Source organism: Leiobunum rupestre, chromosome 10 (genome assembly GCF_980474605.1).
Source record: "Leiobunum rupestre chromosome 10, qqLeiRupe1.1.hap1, whole genome shotgun sequence".
Lineage (NCBI taxonomy): Eukaryota > Metazoa > Arthropoda > Arachnida > Opiliones > Sclerosomatidae > Leiobunum > Leiobunum rupestre.
In genome coordinates, this window is record NC_143393.1 from 49,373,557 (window position 1) to 49,397,801 (window position 24,245).

The following is a 24,245-nucleotide window of genomic DNA, read 5'->3' on the forward strand; positions in this document are numbered from 1 at the left end:
CGCGAGGAGGTTACTTGAACAGGATTTACCAGGAAGGAATCCATGTTGAGATTTGGAAAAAAAATCTATTTCATTGAGGAAAGCTTCAATCTGTGGTTACGCTATTCGTTCGGCTGTACGCGAAATTTGGCTAGTTTGGGCGATACCACGAAAGTTTCCCGGTTCAGTACGACTACCAGACTTATGTATTGGAGTAAGATACGAAACCTTCCACGAAACCGGAATTGTCCCCGTATTGAAGCTGTGAGTGAAGATGCGATACAAAGGATCAGTGAGGAAACCAGCGAGAGATTTCAGAAGGTAAGGGTGAAGCCCATCAGGTCCTGCTGCTTGGTTAACATTTAGTTTTTGAAGGAGTTTGTAAATTTCATTACGGTCGCATTGGAATACCGAGAGCTTAGGTCGATCTGGATTCGTCAGTGGCGTAACGTTAATATTCGGCTGGTTACTTGACACTTTGGCAAAGTGAGAACCTAGAGTCTGAACAATTGCATTTAATTCAGTGGTTAACACACCATCGCCAGTTTTCATTTCGCCAATTGTAAATTTGGTTTTGCGCATTTTATTGACATGGCTGTAGAAGGTCTTCGGATTCGAAGAAATTTGTTTAGTGAGGGTATACTCTAATTTCCTTTTAACTTTCCTCAACGCATTGGTAAGACCATTTCGAGCTTGTTTGTATTTTTCATAGGCAGCATCCACAACGTCAGAATTAGCACCCCGCCTTTAAAGTCGTACAAAGTTAGTCCATTGTTGGCGTTTGAACGCGCTAGATTTCGAAAGTCGGACGGTCGTATGTTGAGTGGGAGATACACCTAAGTGGCGAAGTAGCACGAAGAGTGAGATTCCTGTATTTAGAATATGCATGAATTTATTCCATAAGACGTCAATGTCATTTGATCGAAGAATTTGACACCATTGCACACCATTCAAGAAATTGACAAAGTTTTCGTAATCGCCTTTAAAGAAATCTCTACGTCGTCAAAGCTGTCAGCTACGTTATAAAAGCGTAATAGGATACATCAGAATAAGCAGTGAAAATGATATTGTTCAATTAAAACAATTTAATCAAAGCCTGACATTTAAAAAATATACTTCTTCTCTTGGGTAGACACGTTTTATAAGTAAATGGACCAGGATAAGAACATGGGCTAAGACAAATAAAATCCGTAAATTTTATAATCTGAATTAATTAAAAATCATAGAAGCATCTAAGTTCAATAAGTATATCTAGAAGTTGGTATAAAAAATATATAAATCTTCTTATTGAATTAATTATCACGTAATTCCACTGGAAAACGGAAAACGTTTGTTTATGGACGTATTATTTTTGATTTATTTTATTTGGTTTATTCAAACTTGGACGACCGCTAGTCACAACTCGTCAGAAGGATGTGAAATGAAAAATAAGTAGTTAATATAGATACTCCCTCCCACCCAAAATGGTTATACTATAAGCTTCTGCTAGTGTCTATTTTTAAATTGGATGGCGTCATGAGTTATTATCGAAGTGCACCAACATAAATAGAAAACTATTACTTCACAATGTTGCGAAAGACTTAATTAACCTCATTACTTTAAAAAAAAAACTTCTAAGAGTACGTTAAATCTTCCTTGAAAAAATCTTGTTTAAAACGTTTTAAACATAGTGTTTTGTTTCAAAGGTTGGTTTAAAACATGTTTAAATCACTTGTTTTAAACTTGCCAACCCTGCATGCAAGTGCATGGAAAATAACTCAAAATAGAGAACATATTCTAGAGTCACATACCTTGTGATTTTATTTTTAAGTTTAGAAAACACTTTTTGGTTTAAAGGGCAACGCAAGCTCTGTGGCAAAAAAAGAAAAAGCATGGTGCTTTTTAACCCCTCCACCCCCACTCGATACTGGCGGGACCATACAGAGTTTACCATAAATTTCGCACTTTGCATACATAGGCACACAAAAATGCCAGCTCACTTGCGTTGCCCTTTAAATATGATTCCGAAGTTTAATTTTGAAAGAAAAATCATAAATATTGTATATCAGTATAAAAATATATATAATTTTATATCTATTATATATGGTATATATTTAGCATTACAAAAGGGATACAATGTTAGTTTGAGTCATGGCTTCTCTGAAAGATCGGAGGACAATTTCAACATTTCTATTAGTGCAGTTGTTTCCCATAAGTCCAATACGGAAAACTTTCCCAGCTTGAGGAAATAAGGACCGAGCAACTTCCACTGAATACCTGAAAAATATGAGATTTGTACAACTGGACCACTAAAATAAATGAAGCTTTACATCAATAAGCCATTGCGCAAGATATTATTTTTCCCAAACATTAAACCTAAGAAAAAGTAATAGAAGGGGTCCTAAAAATTGTTCCTCAATGTTTTTTAAATATTCCCAATTGGGATGGGGCAAAAACTCAAATTTTAACTTAAAAGTTTAAAATTTCATTAAGTACTATAGTTTCAACAGTGACCCCTATCTTTAAAATTTTTCAATAGTATGTTAACCAATACCTAAGTTAAAATATTTCCATTTACTCTTTACTTTATTTTTAATATTTTTAAGGGTGAATACTAACACACCAACGCATGTACAATTTTTTAATTTTTATTCGATACTTTAGACGATAGATACTGAACATTTCTGTGTCAAAATTATTTTGTGGAAATGAAAATATGCTGGGATCTTATTTTTTTTTAATTAACGTTTTCTAACATACTCATTTTCCGTTTGTGATGTGGTAGGATAAACAAAATATTTTTTCTTAGTAAGTCCTTGGGTGTGGACCAAATGTATTCTATTTTTTCTTGGTAATAGGTCCTTGGTGTGGACAAACTGTATTCTATTTTTTCTTGGTAATAGGTCCTCTAGGTCACAATGCTAATTAAACGACTCATTGTGATTAGCAAGAATGGGGTTGGGGTGGTGCCACAGAACCATTTTCTAGTCTTTTATTTGCTTGATTTTTTAAAATGTAGCACTATATGTTGTGCGAGATATCTTCATAAACCTCACATTATTTTTCAAATGATTGGTGCAAGACTCCAGACCATTAACAAATCATTTCAATTTCCCAAAAAGATAGAAAAATAATCCACTAAACATTTTTTGCTCTGAGATAATTTAAAAGTTGAAGTAATATAGTACTGAGCAAACAATACCGTAATGTTTGGTAAAACATTAAAATAAATTTGGTATTGTGTCAATGATTGTGACAATTGTGGTGAGTGGTTTCTTTTTAACTCGGAGTAGCGCCTAGCTTTCTAAAAATTAACCTTTATAGTATACTTACTTCTTCATACAAAATTCTGATAACTTGACATCATCAACACGCTCTGGCACAATAATAGTTGTTATAGTTGGTAATCGTTCATTCTAAAAACAAAACCACTTAGAAAGTAGGTATTTTGAAAGTGAACAACTAAATATAATTACAAATATCCTAAGAGACATGGCTAGAACATGATTTCAATATTTCTTTAACCCAGTCTCGTTTCAATAAGAGGTATATATTGGCTTTAAGTTAATAATGCCCAATTCTGCATTGTGTGCAGTGGTTATAGATACTACAAAAATTGCTGAGTAATTCATAATTAAACTATTTCCTACTGATGCCTAGTTTGTCTTTTCTTACAGAGTAGCATTTTGTCGTTTTAATTAGCTTGCTTTCGAGTAAGCCATAAGTCTAGCTACATGTACCAAGATATTTTCATATTTGCTTGTTTAACAAGAGCTGCAGCTTAAAGAAGTAATTATTATTGTGTGTTCATTTGGATTTAAGTTGCTTCCTATGATTTGTATCCAGTGCAATATCAACTTCCATAGTTAATAGCACAAGCACTATTGGGCTCAAAAATTGCTAAATGAAAAAAACGTTTTTAGACCATACAACATAGTCAGCATTTTGGTCCAAGGAGACAATGCATGAGGCACACAATTGTACATACAGTTTTTTGCAGCTCATGCTCCTAGCTACATCACTGAAGATGTCCCCCCCCCCCGATTTGATGACCGAGAGGGCTTGAGACCCCTTGCCCCCTGTTCTGATGCCTCTAGCTATAAAAGTGTTACTGATGCAATGGGGACTGAAGCTGATAATTATAGTACAAGTAATTTATGCCTATTTCAGGATAAAAAGTAAAAAATATTTCATTAAATTTTGTTCTATAATTATATTGTACAAATAAATCTACGGAAAACTGTGCCTGTGTAATAAAGTTAAGAATTCGCACTGATCTTAGTTATAAATTTTTTTAGGGGGTGGTTTAAACCAAGTGAGTTAGTAAAATCATCCACTGCCATTAAAACAATTAAATTCTTTTAAATATCAATTATGGTTGATATTATAGCAAGAATGTATTTAAAAAAAAATACTAAATACACAAGTTTAGGAAAAGGATTTCCAATAAAATACCAAATTATACTCTATAGGAGAAGGATTTAAAATAATATACACATACTATCCGGTAAAAGTATTTAAAACGTATATTTCAAATACTACCCAACCAAAAACAATTAACATTTTTTCTTTATACCATATTTTTTAAATACATAGGCCGCTGTTGTCTAAAATTTCGGGACACCCATGAAATTTACAAGTAGGCTGTGGCCTATACTCAGCCTACGCCAGCCCTGTCAGAACCACTGCTTATAATAAGGTGTATAAAAATAAGCTCTCATATTTTGAGACATAATGCCAATTACCTCATTTTTTACTAAAAGATTAAGTCCTAAATCTTTGAATCCTTGATAAAGTAATTGTGCTTTTTCTGCATGACGTTTCCAACAACTTTCCAAAGTTTCTTCTGCCAAAATAGCTAGGGCTTCCCTCATGGCATAAACCAAAGTTATTGGTCCAGTGTGATGATACCTAAATCATTTTACATAAAATAAATCAACTTCATAATTTATGTTTAAGAATTAAATTTAATTCTCAGCTACACATACAAGTAAATCTATCGTAATTTATTTCATTCTAATTTTCTAATAAATGTAAAACGAAAACTAAGAACCAAGGAATAAGAAGTTTGCTAGATTTGACTCCTAATTGAATTTTGTGTTTTGACAGTGGAGCTACATTGCTCGGCTGATAGCTAGCATACAAAGAGTCACTCATATGCCTTGTAGCCAACATGGTCAGTAGCAGCCACGTTTTTTAGTAGGCCAAATATATAAGTAGGTCCAGCTCCCAAGGGCACCAGTGGTGGCGCCAGTGTGGGGGTCCAGTAAAAGGAGCAGTCAGGGAGAGATTGAGGCAAGGATTAATATCAGTCAGCAGTTGAAAGGGAACGGTTAACTCCCCCGCCCGCTTGTTGGTAATATCACTTTCCCTCTAGTGGCTGGTTACATCTAGGAGCAACCAGTGGCGGATACAGAAAAAACTCAAGGAGGGTGGGGTTGGGTGCTAAAAGACATCTTGAGCTGTGAATGTAGTAACAAATCATCAAATCATATGCAAAGTTAAAGAAAAATATATTCAAACTGTTTCCAAGATAAGAACTTGACACTGACCACTCTAGACTAAAATTCACACTTGCTACCACTAGCATTTTTCACTCCTCAGTCTTAACCTATGCAAGTACAACTACTCAACTGATGAATAAATTGTGTGTAGATGGATACGCGGGCGGGCGGTCGGTGCGGGCGCGCAATCCCCTTGCCGTGAACCGAGCTTGGTGCTGGACCGCCTGCGTCAAGGTTAGGGGGCACCTGCCCCCATATGTATCTGCCACTGGGAGCAACAAACACAAGGAGAACGCAGATAGCCTTTAAAAACGCTAAAGCAGTGTTGTGTATAAATTTCATTGGACGAACCTTTACGCTGAACATTTTACAGAGAGGGCATTGACAATTTCCCAATTTTCCCCTTCTGACCAATGAAAACTGTACACAAGAAAATGCACGGCTTTTGACAGGTTACGCTGTCCTTGTGTGGGGTGCTGTGTTTGTTGCTCCTAGGTTACATTCTCATTCTTGGTGGAAATGACCAACAGTTACTGTTATCTAATTACATTAGAAAAGGTATTATGTAACCCCTCTTGGAAACATTACCATAGCGTCCGAAACGAAAGTTGGTTAAAGCTTGGTCTACCCATAGCTAGCTGATAAAAATTATATTCAATAAACTGAAAGCCAAATAAATCTTTAGACATACCGAACTGGGCCATCATCACACTGCCAGTAGTTTCCAAGTAATAGTGCATCCACATACCATGACTGAACTTTTGTTTTTCGATTAACAATTGCTGCCCTATAAATAGTTATATTAGGGGTATTAGGAAATTTACAGACATTTCTAAACAATTTTTATGAAATATTAACAGATCTCCAGTGCCGTAACTAGTCTTTTATGCGCCCGGTGCAAGCTTCTATAACTGCGCCATTGATAAAAGTTCTAATGCTACTAACTACCATGCATGGCCCAAAACTTGGTCGTGGTCTGGTCATTTCTGCGCCCCTCCAGGGTCTGCGCCCTATGCCATGGGCACCGCTGGCACCGCCCTAGTTACGGCACTGCAGATCTCACAATGTTTTTGTATATAAACTACCTGTTTTGGTAGAGGACTTATTCTATCTGCTTCTTAACACCATAACATGTATTATTTTTCTACACAAAATGATTTGTGAAATCATGTGATTAACCAAATTGTTAAACTAAATTGGTATAAAATAAAATATAACTGATAGCATAGTCGATATATTTATTTATGGTTCTATAAATTGAACTTCATGTCCATGGTAAAAATTATAACAATATTTAAATAACACGATTGATACTTCATGGTTTTGAAAACATTATTTTAATGTTATAATTTAAAAAAAAACTTTAAAATTTGCGAGCTTTAGGGTGCGTGTCCGCTTGTCACTAAATCTCAGTTTAGATTATTAAATATAAGGATAACCAGGGTAAAAAATACTCTAACACCCCTCCCCCCCCTTATAAGGCTGTGAAGTACAGTGTGTGTCAGAATTTATAGCCCGGTGTACCTAGTAAAAAAGACCATACAACACGAATATACCACATAAAACTACAACTACATTTGTAAACGAGACATAAATTTTAGTTCAGAATTTTACCAGCAAGTAAAAATATTGGCCTCTAAGGTTAAAAAAATCTAACTTATATTAGTTGCTCTTGTTACCAAAAACAAAATTTGATTTTGTTTCGTGTACTCACATTGCCTTAGAACTGAAGCTTATTGGAGATATTCCTGGAGGTGCACTGAGTACTTTTTGAGATCCACTGTACATGACATCAATTCCTAAGGAAGTTTCTAGGTTATTACAAATAACAGACATTCCATAAATTTATACATGATGAATAACAATGAATTTACAAGCTGAACCTTTTTGTTGATTCCAAAAAAAATCAACTTCATCTAGAAAACTTAAATCAGCCTGGTCTATTTTTGGTCCCCTAAAACTTTAAGTTGTTCGATGCAACAGAACCTCCAGAGGTTATGTTTTTCCTTCCCCCCTTTTGTGTTGGGAAACCTTAGACCATTATGCCCACCATGATGATAAATAAATACATTTATGAATCAATTATTATACTATAATATTATACATAATAATTATTCTTAAATTTCTTTGGTTTTATCTATGTTTGAGCCAACTGTATTGGGCACCTTTGTTACCCTTGTTGCCAGATGGATTTAAGTAGACTCACTGTTCTGCCTTGAAAAAAATTCGCATTAATACCAAGCATTAAGACGTACGTCACAACAAATTTTAGTTCATTTCAAACATATTTAATTAAATTTTGACCAGCTTTGAATAGTGAATAAAATTTTTAAAGCAGTATGATATACTTCTTGCTTATATGCAGCAGTAACCCTTCTGTCAAAATCAGGAACTTTGAGTTATCATAGATCATAGCTTGCTTCATGGTTCACATAAGTAATAAGTAAGTAATAATCAGCTAGGCTAAAACAGCTGATAAGATTTCAGGGTCCCGCAAGGCTTTATATTTTAATGTATTAAGGCCTAAGCTTAACTTCTAGCTTAAATATTTAAATAAACATTACCAAGTTTATCCATGTAAATAGGTGTTCCACCAAGAGAAGCCACAGTATCAACAAGTAGCAAGCAATTGTACCTAGGAAATGAAAATGTAATACTAATAGGTACTGCTATAAAATATGGGAGGTCATGTGTAAATGTTTTTTCTACATCACTATATAGGTATTGAAGATAGAGCTAGAGCAAGTGCTGGAGTCGATAAAGATTTCGAATTTGAAGTCCACATGCGAAACAAGCGTGTCAATAAATTGAAGTACTAAAAAGTTAAAGCTCATTTCCTACTTGTAATTTTTATACTGTTTTATTTTATGGAAACGGCAAAAGTAGGGTACAGCAACCTCATCTTGTTTTTCAATTATTTTAGGCGGATACGATAGAGTTTGTCACGTAGATAGCGTGGGTATTTTTTATTTTGGTCGCAAATGATTATTTAATTTTTTAATTTAATTTAAAAATTTAAATTTTTTGGGGTATTTTCACGTTTTTTATCTTTTTTTTTAATTATTTTAGGCGGATGCAATAGAGTTTGTCGCCGCAAATGATTTAATTTTTTTATTTAATTTTAAAAATTGAACCTCTTTGGGTATTTTACTTTTTTGTGGTTATTATTTTCGTCTTGTGTTCAGCCCTTGGTATTCCGGTAGTTTGTTAAAACAAAGTATTTCCAAGTGGTATGCCAGTAGTTTGAAGAAAAAAAATCCATGTGGTATTCCGGTTGTTTGTTCAATAAATTTCAAGTTTTCTTAATTTTGGGAATTTTGGGCTATTTTTAGCTGTGCTGCCTTTTTATGGCCGCAACTGCTTGGGCTTTTTCATGATTTATGTTATTATTTTCGTCGTGTGTTCGTATAAGTATTGGCGCCTGACGGCGGCGCACGTTCGCTACGCTCTCGTGCTGGGGGTGCGCGGCGCCATCCCAGCACCATACTATAAAAAAATGATGGGCCTTCTATAACGCAACCTAGAGGACAGTACCTAGGCATACCCTAACAAGTATTGTCGGTCGTGAAAAAAATTGGAGCGTATATTGCAAGACCAAGGGCAAAGTGGGGTTGCGGCCATAAAAAGGCAGCACAGCTAGAAATAGCCCAAAATTAAGAAAACTTGTAATTTATTGAACAAACAACCGGAATACCACATGGAATATTTTTTTTCAAACTACCGGCATACCACTTGGAAATAATTTGTTTTAACAAACTACCGGAATACCAAGGACTGAAAACCCCGTGGTGTCGTCGAACACAAGACAAAAATAATAAACACAAAAAAATGTAAAATACCCAAAGAGGTTCAATTTTTAAAATTAAATTAAAAAAATTAAATAATCATTTGCGGCCAAAATAAAAAATACCCACGCTATCTACGTGACAAACTTTATCGTATCCGCCTAAAATAATTAAAAAACAAGATGAAAAACGTAAAAATACCCAAAAAAAATTAAATTTTTAAATTAAATTAAAAAATTAAATAATCATTTGCGGCCAAAATAAAAAATACCCACGCTATCTACGTGACAAACTCTATCGTATCCGCCTAAAATAATTAAAAAACAAGATGAGGTTGCAGTACGCTACTTCACCCCTAAAGGCAAGTAATAATTAAATTGCTTATTTTCATGCAAATATTTTTCTGATGGTAAATTACTAAACCTTACTTTTCACACAATTCATGCAATCCTTCAAGTGGGTGTCTTACCCCAGTGCTTGATTCTCCATGACATACAAACAAAGCTTTCGGCTTAAACTTAGTCAAAACCTGCCATAAATATATGAAGCAAATATTAAAAATACCAATAAAAATATTTACAAAATTATGATAAAGGCTACAGCTCAGAAAAAGAACAGAGGTGTTAGAACCTAAATGTCAGTCATTCAGACTGGCCAATTTTGAAATCTTTAAGGACTAGTAGTCAGTTTAAGATTTTCAAATCGAATACTACGAGTGAAAATTCCTCTAATCAAATGAATTTCTGTCAAATTATAGAAATTCAACTAAGAAAATCCTAGCTCAAAGCATTAAGCTTGTTTTCCACTAGCGCGCGTCATAATCTTATTTTCTTTACGCGCGTAAAAACGTTTGAACGTTTCAAAGCTGAGAAACGCGTCGTTGCACGCACCAGTGGAAAACAAGCTCTAGACACATGCTTGGGTTTTCCACAAACTTTTTCAGTAAATCCTCAGTGTCATGTGTTAATTGGTGCTGTCTTTTTAGAGAAGTGTAAATAACTCAATTCATTTTAAACCGTTAGTTGTTCAAGTCAGGAAATGGTAACATGCAGAAAACAAGACTGAGGGGTAAGACAGTCTCAGATAATCTGTACACCGAGTTCGTGCATTTAGCACTGTTAAAGGTACATATTTTCAAGAGTTCGCGAGTTCCATTTTGCACTGTCAAAGGTACGGCAGTGTACACCGAGTTTGCAGAGTGTCTTACCCCTCGAACAAGACACTACTTTTTTCAGCCCTAGTTCCCCACTATTGGTAAGTATAAAAGTATTTCATTTTTTTTTAAACATATTAGCACCCCAAATGAAAATCGAAGTGATGTGACTTGTATTCATTATTGACAAGATTGACAATTATCTATAGATAAAAGTATAGTTTTGGTTAAATAAGCCATGGTCAATATTATTAATTTTATGAAAATCATCTTAAGCAACTAAATAAAAATAGAACTTAGGGATCAAATGGATTTTGCCAAACTATTTTTAATCATAAACTCATGTCTTACATGAAAATTGTGTTATACCTCAAATATCTGTGTAACAAATGAAATTTATTAAGTGCATATGCCTTATAAGCAATATTTATCTTATTTAAAAACTTCCTAGCTTTACTTTGTGTCTCATATATTAACCATATCTTTACAAATGAAAAGAGACTTAAAATGGTTTTAAAATTCACAATTTTTTTAAATAAATAAATTGTGAATTTTAAAACCGTTTTAAGTCTCTTTTCATTTAGTTTTTCACAATGTGCTTCTCTTCACTTCCATATCTTTACACATAGATAAGAAATAATATTTGCATAACTGACAAGTGAATTATATTTTTATCTAAATTACCCATAAATAAAACTTTCAATTAATCTATAAAAAGATTTTTGCTACAGTACTGCTTAGAACAAAGTTCACTAAGCGAGCGCTCGCTTAAAGCAGCGCTTATGAGGGAGACACATGAGCTAGGGCTGCTGCAAGACCCCCGCTTCGCTTTAAGCGAGCGCTCGCTTAGTGAACTTTGTTCTAAGCAGTACTGTAGTTAAAATTAACTGAAGTTCATCCATAAGAAGGACATAGTTAAACCTTTTCACTATTATTTTATCTATATTAAATTTGCTAACACTACAATTAGCATTTAGAATTAGACCTAATATTATGAACTTGGCCCCTTCAGTGAGTAACTTCTAAACCAAACCTAGCAACTATAACTTTGTCTCAAGAGTTTGAAAAATTTATTGTTTGAACTTTCTCAAAATAAGATTTTCTACCATATTAGATTAGAAAAAGACATTGTTCTCAAGTTAGAAAAAACTAAATTTATAAGAAATATATATATTTATATACCTCTTCAATTTCTGAAAGAGTTGCAACACTTCCAGTTTTAGCAACAATTTGTTGTACCAAAGCTCCTAAAAAAAGAGACACCTTTAATCACAAATTTTAGAACTGTGATTAAAAACCAATAAAATGATCGAGACTTTATTGGCTGTACCTTTTAAAAAAAATATCTACTTTTAAACCGATTGTTACTGAGAGTTATAATGTTAATCATCAGGGTTGTTCAAAATGCTTTTTTTCCCAAATGCAATACTTTCTCCATACCTCAAAATGCAAAATACAAAATGCATTTTAAAAATGCACTGCTTACTAAGCTTTTACCACTAACTGTGGTATGTAATTATTAAATATTTACCACAGTTAGTTTGTAATTATTATACTAATTAATTATTATTATTAATTAGTAATTAAAAATAATTACGAAGAGATTTCAAAACCATAATCGCAACCAGCATGAGAAATAAAGCACTGGCACTGTACGAATGTTCGTCTGCTTCTGAGTAAGTGAGTAATTGAGTATCGCCATCTATTAGCGTTTTCCATTTAACTGCTCTCGAGCGCTCTATATCGCTCTGATCAAACTTTTAGGTTTTGTTTACGTTCTTGGATCTGCTACGATCAAGTTTCGCGTGTTCCATTTCCCGCTCTCGGGTGCTCTGAGATCTCCCAAAACCGATCTGCCGATTTCAACAGATCAATGGATCGAGATCGAGATCAGAGCAATCTTTTGCGTGTTCCTTTTAGATTTTTTGGCAAAATGGCAGACCAAGACACGAAAATTCAAATTACAAGTAGATGAAAAACAACAAAGCATGGGAATATGTTAATGGGATGTTCCATTTGCGGTTTTACTCTAGTGGATTAGGGCGAGATCTATGACATCAGAGACAGATTCGGAGCGAAGCTGGAGCAATCCAATGGAAAACACTATATGATTACTTGGGAGTAGATAGCAGACGAACTTTCTCTACAAGATGATGGTACCAGAGTAAAAACATTTTGAAAGGGTTTTTCCACACATCAAAAATGCTAAATGTAAAATGCAAATAGTTTCCTATAGGAATGCAAAATGTAAAATGCAAATAGTTTCCTATAGAAATGTAAAATGTAAAATGCAAATAGTTTCCTATCGAAATTCAAAATACTTTTTTTTTAACTCAAAATGCAAAAAGCAAAATGGTATTTTGCATTCTCAAAATGCATTTTGAACGACCCTGTTAGTCCTTAATGTTAGAACTTAGAAATGATATTGAACTAAGCCCAGATAGCCTCAGCATTGGAATCAAGACAAAGGTGGTCAATCGTACCATGTACAAATGAAAGTCTCAGCTCAAAATCAGTTATCACGGGGGAAAGATAAGGAAAACCAATGTGGTTGATAGCACTTAAAATTATTTTATACACAAGATCCTCAAAGAGAAAGTGTAATGTAATTTCATTTGTTCTCAGAATTTTTGTTAATAATTAAGTCAACTCATGATATCTGAATGTTTATACATTGGTTATTGGGATGAAAATTGGTAAGAACATTCATTTGTTTCCATTTATAAATCTAGATGTTGTCACCAGGTGTCTCACCCAATTTTGTTACTACTAACCCAGCCCTAGTGTTCAAAGTCACGCGTAGTGTAGGCCTATATGAGGTATGAAATTTCCCAAAAGGAGATGTACTTGCATTACCTATAGACTGATTTCAAAATTACGTTTTAGAGTGTGGCAGTGCCTTTACATCATGAGGTATAGTAGGGTTGTATCCCTGCTTTTATACCCTAACATGGCGCTGTATTATCACGTGCAAAATGAATTTTACGATCCCCCAATTCGATTTGCCATGGCAACCAAAATTTTTTTTGACCACTTAAAACGAAAATCTCCATTTAAAAAGCATGGGATTTTCTCGGTTTCACAGAATTTTTTTTAAAAATTTGAAAATCACGAAATGGGTAATTTGGACAAAATTTAGGTAAATTTCATCAATTTTGGTTAAATTGGAAATTTTTCGGGTAAAATTGTAAGAATTTTTGGGTAAAATAAGGAAAAAAATCTTATTTTTTAAGTGGTCTAAAACATTTTCGGTTGCCATGGCAAATCGAATGAGCAGTGCAACATCTCCTTTTGGGAAATTTAATATCTCATATACGTCTCCATTACGCCTGGCATTGAACAAAATTGGCAATAAACACTTTGGGTACTCTCCTTGTCAGAGGTGCTGTTTATATTGTGTCTCCAGTTTCACAATCAACTTGGAAATAATATAAAAATGTAAATAAATCACTAAATTTATTTTAAAAAGAATATCTAACAGAAGATTTTCCACAAGATGGGTATAAGGCGCTGGAGTCACACATCAAAAATCATCTTTTATATACCTTGACAATGGAAATGACTCTACTTATCTTTCCCCTTCAAGGTAAAAACCCAAATCTATGCTTATCAGAGCATTTACTGATTTTTGGGTGGAAATTACGACTCTATAGCCCTGCGGAATTTTAAATTGTAAAAAGACTAATATCTGCTCTTGGTCATTTTCATCTAAATTTTTCAGATAAGAAAAACCAACATACCACATCTTTCTGCCATATCAGTTGCCCTTATTCCCCAAATTCCATTAACAACGATAGCCACCTTTTCTCCTCTTTCCAAGACATTACACAACGATGCTTCCATTGCCAAATGACCAGAGCCACTAACGCAGAAAGTATATTTATTTCTTGTTTGGAATGCATATTGAATTCCAGCCTTAACTTCAGACATGACCTACAACAATAAAAAAATAACATTTATGCTACTAAATTATAAATTATTTAAACTTGCATAAGCTCTTAAATCCAAAATGATATTAAATGACTGATGTATTGAGGGGTTATGCATCATAGTTTCTTTTTTATTTAAATCACGTGATTTAAAAAAAATCATTGATTTAAAAATCACGTACTTTAATGTACGCGTATTTAGGAAAATGTACAAAAGTAGGTTTTAAAGAGATTTCAACTGAGAGAAAATTCAATAAAATTTTACTAATTAATAATTCATTTAATAAAGCTGTCTTTCGTGTAGGGGGCGTCAAAAACACTCCTATATAGCTTTCAAATATCAAAGCTATTGATAGAAGTGAAGAGAAGCACATTGTGAAAAACTAAATGAAAAGAGACTTAAAACGGTTTTAAAATTCACAAAGCTATTGATAATTTTTTACATACAGGGAGGCGCACCTAGACTAATTTTGGGCCTGACTTAATGTTGCTTATTAAATTTTGAATTAGACCAATCATATCCTAGAAACAAGCGTCGGAGGGGGGGGGGAGGACTCGTTAAATTCGAACGCTGGTTTGTCCCTTTAACCATATGTAACATGAGTATGTATGTAATTAAAAGCAGTACCTGAAGAAATTCAGAGTGCATATGACCCAAAAGAGGTAAAGCACCAGCTTCACTTATTCTTGGATACGAATTCGACGGACCAGCACCCATAAGAAACTTCTTAGGAATAGATAATGGCTTTAGAAGTTCAAGGGGTGGTGGAATGTTCTGTTCAGAAACGACTGACATTTTTCTCTATAAAATAAAATAAAAATTTATTACATTAAAATTTATAGTTAATTTAAGCAAGCAGCGTCATGAAGCGTAAAGACTAAGAACAGAGACTCAAAAATAAAATTGAATATGCCTCAGCAATAAGATTGTATTTTTCCAAAAATATATGATCCAAAATTTTAAGCAATTGTTTTCTTTAACAGCATTTTTTCGGATTGGCAGGGAGGGGGGGGGGGGGGGTAAAAACTGCTCCATAATTTTCAATCTCCATATTATGACTTTTCTATAGCGTTTCTTCTTTGGGCTGCTCCAAAACTGTTTTGAGCTTCCATTCGGATGAAGTTAATTTTATACACGCTGTAATTGTAACATTATAGTCAGCCAATTTTAGGTTAAAAGTCTTAACAAAAGTAGCATAAGACCCAAAAGTGTGTCAGCTGTAGCTTCGCGCCTATTAAAATTTCTAGTGAGACCAAGTCACACTACATAACCTACTAGTTGGAAAAATACTAGCAACATTATATTTAGTCTTAAGTCTGGCGTGATTTTCTCTCTTCGATTTACTCGCCCGTAGACATACGTTCTAAAACGCCTCACTCGGCGGTGCTGGAGTACCTCAATTTTGATGACGTATTTTCCAACCCCCCTTCGTTTCCCTTTTTTACTTTGCGACAAACTCTCATTAACTACTATACCGTTCTGACACGTCACTTTTGGGTCTTATGCTACTTTCGGTTTTAATAAAGGAATAACAATAATAATCTTTACCTTTATTATTTTATCAAACAAGATACACATATAGTCATAAAATTATCATAAATCCATCAATTTCTAAATTAAACACTTCCAAAATACTCTGTCTGACGATGATCTACTATAATGAAAAATTAATCATTCGCAACTCTACTTAACTGACCCGCCTCCATTTTTTCTTTCAATTTTTTTTGTCAAAGCATCAAAGCTTATATGACCAGAGTCACTATTGAATAAACTATCATGGTATTTCTATAGTTGGGTTTAAAGATATACCCCACAGTGGGAAGGGGATAGAAGTTGAGTGGTTGTAGATGGATATTTAACCACATTATAAATAGTGGTTATTTAGAAGTATCATCACATATATTTAGCGCGATTAGTACTTACCCTTACCAAAAAATAAGTTGGTTTTTAGTTGGTATTTAGTTGGTTTTCACATTTAAGTAGGTTTTTAGTTGGTATTTAGTTGGTTTTCACATTTAAGTTGGTTTTTAGTTGGTATTTAGTAGGTTTTCACATTTAAGTTGGTTTTAAGTAGGTTCAAGTTGCCAGCATATTTTAATAAACTATTTAAAGAGGTAATAAGTTGTTTTTAAGTTGGCTGGAAAATACTCATTTTTTGAAGTTGGTTTTAAGTTGGCTTTAAGTGGTCTTTATTAAGAGGTCTTTTTAAGTAAGTTTTAAGTTGGTTTTAAGTGGTCTTTATTAAGAAAGCTTTTAGTTGGTTTTAAGTTGATGTAAAGTGGTTTTTAAGTAGGTTTTTAGTTGGTATTTAGTTGGCATTTGTTCCAAATACCAACTTAAAACCAACTTAAAAAGTTACAAGACCACTTATTTTTTGGTAAGGGTATCTTTTTCCATCGGGGAAAAGGTACATAACAAACAATAGGTGTGTAAAATACTTGAAATCAGGGCCGTGCTTAGAAGTCTCGCGGCCCCGGGCTAAATGCATGGGCGAAACTGATTGTAGCGGCCCTCCGGTATATACATCCCTATGGTAAAATTTTAGAGGCCCTGGGCGACCGCCTGGCTCGCCACCCCCTAAGCACGGCCCTGCTTGAAATCGTCAAACAGCTAATGATTTTCCCATTACAGAAACAAGTGCTAACAAGGAGACTACCCGAGTTGTAACACCCCGATTTTGTTCAAACTCGGGGGTTAAGTAGGCCTTAATGAATCATGAAAATTCCCAAAAGAAAAAGTTTCAATGGGCATTAGTTTTGCCATGGCAACCGAATTTTGTTTTGGCAACAGAAAATGGAAAATTCCTTACTGAAATTATCATGGGATTTTGAAATTTTTTTTAAATGCAAAAAAACTAGGAAAAATTGATCAAAATTGACGGAAAAAAAATGAAATTGTTCAAAATTTAATAAATTTTTCAATTTGATGAAAATGGGTAAAAATGCAAATGATTTGATAGAAAATTAATAAAAATGGATTTTATTGATAAAAAAAATCTTAAATGTGATAAAAATCAATTGTGTTTATCAAATGGATATAATGAGATAAATTTGACCAAATTCTCAAAGTGATTAATTTTGATAAAATTTAATAAAATTAATAAAAATTGATATATTTAATATAGTATAGCATAAATTTTGATAAAATCGATATATTAGAACACTTTTTGATCAATTTTTGTCAATTTGATCCAAATGGGTAAAAATGGATAAAATAGATATAATAATAAATAGAATTCCATTGCAAAAATATTGTGCAAATAACATTAGATAGTTGAGTCTAATGGTATATTTATTCACTTTGTTCTATAAATCTATTAATGTAAAAGTTGCTTGATGACTTAGGCCTATGGTGGTGCCTTGGGTATTAGCCTAGCTGATTATTATTCTTATTATTATTATTATTAAAATATTTCTTTGGCTAAATATTTTAGCTGGCGGTGAAATGTCGTATGACAAATTATATCAATATGACAAATTGAGGTGGTTTTCAAAAGATTGCTTTTTAAAGCAATAAACAGTAAATAAAAATAAATAAATAAATAATAAATAAAATAAGACGTATCTATGTACACAATTACCTTTTATTTCTTATAAATTTGACTCGAAAATATAGAAGTGTGATCTGTGTGATAGAGAATATCTGGTGATTCACGCCCTATTAATTAATTTTGGGTTTTACTGTAGTGCATAGTCTAAACCTTTAAAACGTTTTATCCTGAGTTCTACGGTACCACATTTCCGAAGAGAACACTAATATGATATCTGTTCTTTATTGTTAAGTTGTGTAATTTAAGAATTGAAATTATAAACACGAAAAAGTAATTTTCCATTAATATTGAAAACATTCGCTATAAGTAATCAAAAGTTTCATTCTTACAAACTAATTTCATTTAAAAAATATTTTAAGAGTTTAATTTCTTACCAACTAGTTCTTCCTCTTCTAGCAAAACGTATTCAGTTAATATTTCACACATGCTTTTGCAAAATGTTTCAACGTACGAAGGGAATTCTATTTCAACTAACTCTTTTAAACACTGCACAACATTTACTGGATTAACATCCATCTTTGCATTTGCGAAATTCAAAAGTCAGTGACTTCAGTACCGAAACAGCCGATATTGGTTAAGTGTGGCACGGATCTTACGAAACATAAATAGATTTATAGAAAAAATTGAATAAATATACCATTTGACTCAACTACCTATGTTATTTGCACAATATTTTTGCAATGGAATTCTATTTATTATTATATCTATTTTTATCCATTTTGATCAAATTGACAAAAATTTATCAAAAAGTGTTCTAATATGTCGATTTTATCAAAATTTATACCATACTATAATAAATATATCAATTTTTATTAATTTTATTACATTTTATCAAAGTTTATCAATATTTTTTATTAATTTTATTAAATATTATCAGTTAATCAATATTTTTTATTAAATTTTATCAAAGTTAATCAATATTTTTATTAAATTTTATCAAAGTTAACTTTGATAAAATTTAATAAAATTAATAAAAATATTGATTAATTAATCAATATTTTTATTAATTTTATTAAATTTTATTAAAGTTAATCAATATTTTTATTAATTTCATTAAATTTTATCAAAGTTTATCAATATTTTTATTAATTTTATTAAATTTTATCAAAATTAATCACTATTTCAAAATTTGGTCAAATTTATCTAATTTTATCAATTTGATAAACACAATTGATTTTTAACACATTTATTATTTTTTTTATCAAATCATGTGCATTTTTACCCATTTTCATCAAATTGAAAAATTTATTAAATTTTGATCAATTTAATTTTTTTTCGTCAATTTTGATCAATTTCATTTTTTTTCGTCAATTTTGATCAATTTTTTCCATTTTAAAAATCCCATGTTATTTTCAGTAAGGAATTTTCCATTTTGTGTTGTCAAAAACTTTTTCGGTTGCCATGGCAAAACTAATGCCCGTTGAAACTTTTCCTTTTGGGAATTTTCATGATTCATTAAGGCCTACTTAACCACAGAGTTTGAACAAAATCAGTGTGTTACACCTCGGGTAGTCTCCTTGTAAGTGTTGGGGGTCATTTTCTATAACGATGTCCTTGGATGATATTTCATTTTTGATACCTTCTACCATTCAAGATTTGGTACAGATTTATTATCACTCATTTCAATAAATGCATTCTCAAATTTTGAAATCAATTTCTTGAGAATTTTTGATTGAAAACTGGTTTTGATCATATTAACAAAATAGGATCTAAGGGTGGTCAAAATTAAATGAAGTGATTTTATAGAAAAAAAATTATTTTAAAATCAAAAATAGCAAATCAGGTTTAAGGTAATAAGTCAAAAAAAGGGGCTTTTTTTTCTGGTCAGAGGGAGAGGTTGAATTATGTTTCAGGCAATTGCCTTGGCAAGCAATAAATAAAAGAATACCTGAAATAAACTTGTGCCTGAAGAATTATTGTTTAAGCCTAATGATAATCTGTGATTTTCTTCCAAAATTTTTTTGTAATAGCCAACTTCTCTAAATATACTGAGCCGTTTGTGTAAACCAAAGACACAAGAATGAGTAAATCTTTGCATAGTTATATCACCAGAAATATAACATTCATTTGGGTACAGGAAAATTCTACAAATTAAACAAAAGTATTATTCCTATCTATTTAACAAAGCAGTAACAAAAAATTCAAGCATTGATATTTTTTTCGCCAGTTAGAAAAGCTTTTTGGGTGAGCCGTGCAGTGCTGTAAATTTGAATTGGTGGACTTTTAATGAGACTGCTAACAGAGCCCATATTTTTAACCCTTACCAAAAAATAAGTTGGTTTTTAGTTGGTATTAACATTTAAGTTGATATTAAGTTGGTTTTAAGTGGTCAGCATATTTCAGTAAACTAGTTAAGTTGGTAATAAGTTGGTGGGAAAATGCCTTTTTCTTTAAGTTGGTATTTAGTTGGTTTTTAGTGGTCAGAAAATTACATATTATTTTTTAAGTTGGTTTTAAGTGGTCTTTATTAAGTAACATTTTAAGTAAGTTTTAAGTTGGCTTTAAGTGGTCTTTATTAAGTAACATTTTAAGTAAGTTTTTAGTTGGTGTTAAGTTGTTTTTAAGTAGGTTTTTAGTTGATATTTAGTTGGTATTTGTCTCAAATACAAACTTAAAACCAACTTAAATAGTTCTTAGACCACTTATTTTTTGGTAAGGGAATTAAGCAACAAAAAATTGTTTCACCAATTTTTAATTTTTCTTCTGCTGTTCAGGGGTAATCTTTCCTTTTGCATGCACACTACTTTTGTACTTATAGTTCTCCTAAGCTACTATTACTATCCATATAGGCTGGTTATAAATATAAGAGAGATAATAAGTGTTTGATGGGCGACTTGCACAGAGATACTGGTTAAATCAAAGGACAACAATATTTCAAAAGTGCATAGAAAATTTTATTAAATATTTATTTAAAACATTATTAAAACCCGACTAGTTTCAGTAGCGTCATCGCTCCATCGCTCCTGATGATGGAGCGATGACGCTACCGAAACTAGTCGGGTTTTAATAATGTTTTAAATAAATTTTTAATAAAATTTTCTTTTGCACTTTTGAAATATCGTTGTCCTTTGATTTAACCAATAAGAGAGATAATTTTAACTTATAAAGTAACAATATTAATATATTTTACTTCCTCTATAAAATTGGCATGAGCTACTATTTCTGAAACTTTCTTTAATATAAATAGCTACTGTGCAAGCATTTCTAAATAGTCCTTGGTAGTCTATGAGTGGGTTATATAAATTATGTGTAGTGATTGCACATCATAACAGTTCAATTAGCTCTATAAACTTTGGTTTGAGTGCTCCACCATAGACCAGTACAGTTTGAAAGCTGCAAGAGCCATGAAGTAACCAAAAAGTTTTAAATTTCTCTAATACAGTTGAACCCAAATTATGTTACACATACAGGTTGTCTTCATTTGATAGGCCCAGGCATTTTTCTCAAAAACTATACTTTCTAGAAATTAGAAATTTTCAGTATGTACTCTCTCGGTGAAGATCGTTGTTATTTGTAAATTTCAGAAAAATCGTGAAATTTTTCACGGTTTTAGAATTTGTAGTTTTTGAACGCTAGGTGGTAGACGAAAGTTTCAATGAGTAAGTTGTAGAGCATACTCGAAAACCTTTAATGGAGTTGGTATGGTTAAAATCATACATTGTTTTACTTTTACAAATTAAGTGTTAGAACAAGTGAAATTTTATAAGGAACTACAGTAGGACCCCACACACGTTTTCTAGGGGCAAAAAGTAGGTGTTTTTTATTAAACAAGAAAAAGTAGGTTTTAGGGTCTACAAAATGTCTAATATATGCCAACTGAATTTCCAAAAGCTTTATTTCTGCACTTCTGATTCGTTTAAAATGTGGGCCCGTTTTAGTATTTAAAGTGCCACCACTTTGTTTGAAAAACATTATGTCTACGTAATCTGGTAAAAAAAAGTATGAATCGTTATACTCGTGAGCAGCGGTCCAGGATGATTGAGTTACACTACGGTGATGGTCATCGAAACACACGTTTAACAAGTCGGTTGTTTCAAATGTTATATCCTGACAGTCAACCAAATCACCACACTATTCTCCGAGCTGTTGCTGACTTCGAAGGAGACGACAATGTGAATCCCAGATTCTGCGGACCTGGACGTCATAACACTAATATGGAAGACACAGTCATCGCCTACTTTGGCGCTTACTCTCGAGCAAGTATAAGAATGGCATGCTCGGATTTGGACTTGTCAAAATATTATGTCTGGAGTGTCCTTAACCACCATAAATTTCACCCACTTCGTGCCACGCTCCACCAAGCACTTCACGATGGTGATCAGCGCCTTAGGTTGGATTTCAGTAACTGGTTCAGTACCATGGCGGATGCCAACGAACTTTTCCTCCAGTTGATCCTGGCATCCAACGAGTGTCCCTTTGGAAGGGACGGCCCATTTAACCGCCAGAATAACCATATGTGGAGCGATGTAAATCCGCACTGGGGATTTACACATCCCAATCAAGTACAATTCCGCTTAAACGTCTGGGCAGGTCTACTAGGAGACCGCGTCATTGGGCCATTTTTTCTTCCGAATCGGCTTAATGGGGTGAGCTACTTGGCGTTTCTACGAAATGAAGTAGCAGAAGCTTTGGTTCTTGCATGATGGTGCAAATCCTCACCAGGAACGACATGTGGTGCAATACCTCAACACCGAGTTCCCTGAGCGTTGGATTGGAAAGAATGGTCCAGTGCGATGGCCTCATAGGTTCCCCGATTTGACACCGCTGGACTTTTACCTGTGGGAATTCGTCAAGGAGGTATACAAGACGGAAGTCCATAGGGAACACAACTTGCGCCAGAGAATCATTGCAGCGTTCCAACTCGTTACTCCAGATATGGTCCGCGGTTCGTTCCAGAATATGCTTTATCGCGTACGGATTTGTATAGCAGCGGACGGTGGCATTATTGTACCGTATTTGTAAAACACTTTCTTTAATTCCTTATTATAATAATTGCACTTGTTCTAACACTTAATTTGTAAAAGTAAAACAATGATTTGGCTGAAAACATGTTCATTTTTCACAGACAATCATTACAATAACATGAGGTGTAAAAACATTTGGGTAGTACCAACTTGTTATTTTTCATGACCTATTATTTCAGTGACAAAATGTACGATTTTAACAATACCAACTCCATGAAAGGTTTTCGAGTATGCTCTACAACTTACTCATTGAAAATTTTCGTGTACCACCTAGCGTTCAAAAACCACAAATTCTGAAACCGTGAAAAATGTCATGATTTTTATGAAATTCACAAATAACAACTACCTCGACCGAGAGTACATACTGGAAATTTCACATTTCTAGAAGGTATAGTTTTTGAGAAAAATGCCTGGGCCGATCAAATGAAGACACCCTGTATAGTTGAACTCAATCACAAAAATTATTTTTATGGAGAAAAAAAATACTATGGTGGCAAAATCTGTATTTCATTTTCATTGTTTTTAATGAAATTATTTAAAAATCATATTTCTCCTCATTGCTGCGATGAAGAAAATTTAGAGGTAATAAGGAGAAAGTTGAAAAAGAGGAAAACTGGGGTACCTCTGACTATATTTATTCCTTTTCCCTGTGTCATCCCTCTCAAGGGAGACGAAAGGGGAAAGAATTCCCTGAACATTATAAAGAAGACTGTTTGCGGAATAGTACCGAAGGTTGAAAATCTCAGTAGATTTAGTAAATCTAGGTGATTAAAGCTGGACTGGAGACTGCTTTACCAAACCCTGTTCTTGAAGACATTAAAGGTTCAGAATATAAAAATATGAAAGAAACGTAATTTTGAGTCAGCGCCTACACACCTCAAAGTTTTGAAAGGGAGTATGAACTAAATCGAAAGATCATCTACTACCACAAAATACGAGTTGTTTCCTAACATAATTAAATACCTCTAGTTTCTGTTAAACCAGGTGGAACAAATGTTGATCCACCATAAATATGGAGGTTCATACTCCCTTTAAGAATATACCCATAGATAATATCCTGGTTCTATATAACTCATTTTATGATGTTATGTAATCTATATTCAGAGAATGTAGCAATTGAGCACCACTTGATACTCTCTACAACTACTCTCATAACAAGAAAAAATGTAACTGGAACATGATTTATATTGAACAATTTTATTTTGGTCTCAGGGGTTACTGGCTCTAATCACCAGTTAAGCACAAGACGGCGTCAACCTAAGAGTTTCATTTTCCTTTCTAAAAAGCCATTGATGAATAGTTTATTAATTTACCTATTCAGAATAACGGAATTGGTCGAAAAATGTTGAAATTTCGAAATCAACTTAACTAAAGGCGTTAAAAAATGATTAACGACTCAAG

General features: G+C 33.1%; 1 protein-coding gene across 2 annotated transcripts; it reads right to left on the bottom strand.

Moving 5' to 3' along the window:
• Positions 1-1,763: 1,763 nt before the first annotated feature.
• Agxt (Alanine-glyoxylate aminotransferase) lies at positions 1,764-24,245 on the bottom strand. 2 transcript variants are annotated; one of them, XM_090161076.1, is made up of 11 exons: positions 24,158-24,245; positions 14,958-15,131; positions 14,141-14,333; positions 11,583-11,647; positions 9,676-9,776; positions 8,027-8,097; positions 7,177-7,261; positions 6,154-6,249; positions 4,704-4,869; positions 3,292-3,374; positions 1,764-2,235 (listed from the first exon to the last, which is right to left on the bottom strand). In XM_090161076.1, the coding sequence occupies exons 2-11, from the start codon at positions 15,123-15,125 to the stop codon at positions 2,079-2,081; spliced, it is 1,185 nt and encodes a 394-aa protein (XP_090017202.1). In that variant the 5' UTR covers positions 15,126-15,131; positions 24,158-24,245; the 3' UTR covers positions 1,764-2,078. The 2 variants fall into 2 exon arrangements, with proteins under 2 accessions (XP_090017202.1, XP_090017201.1); XM_090161075.1 differs by lacking the exon at positions 24,158-24,245 and adding an exon at positions 19,769-19,900.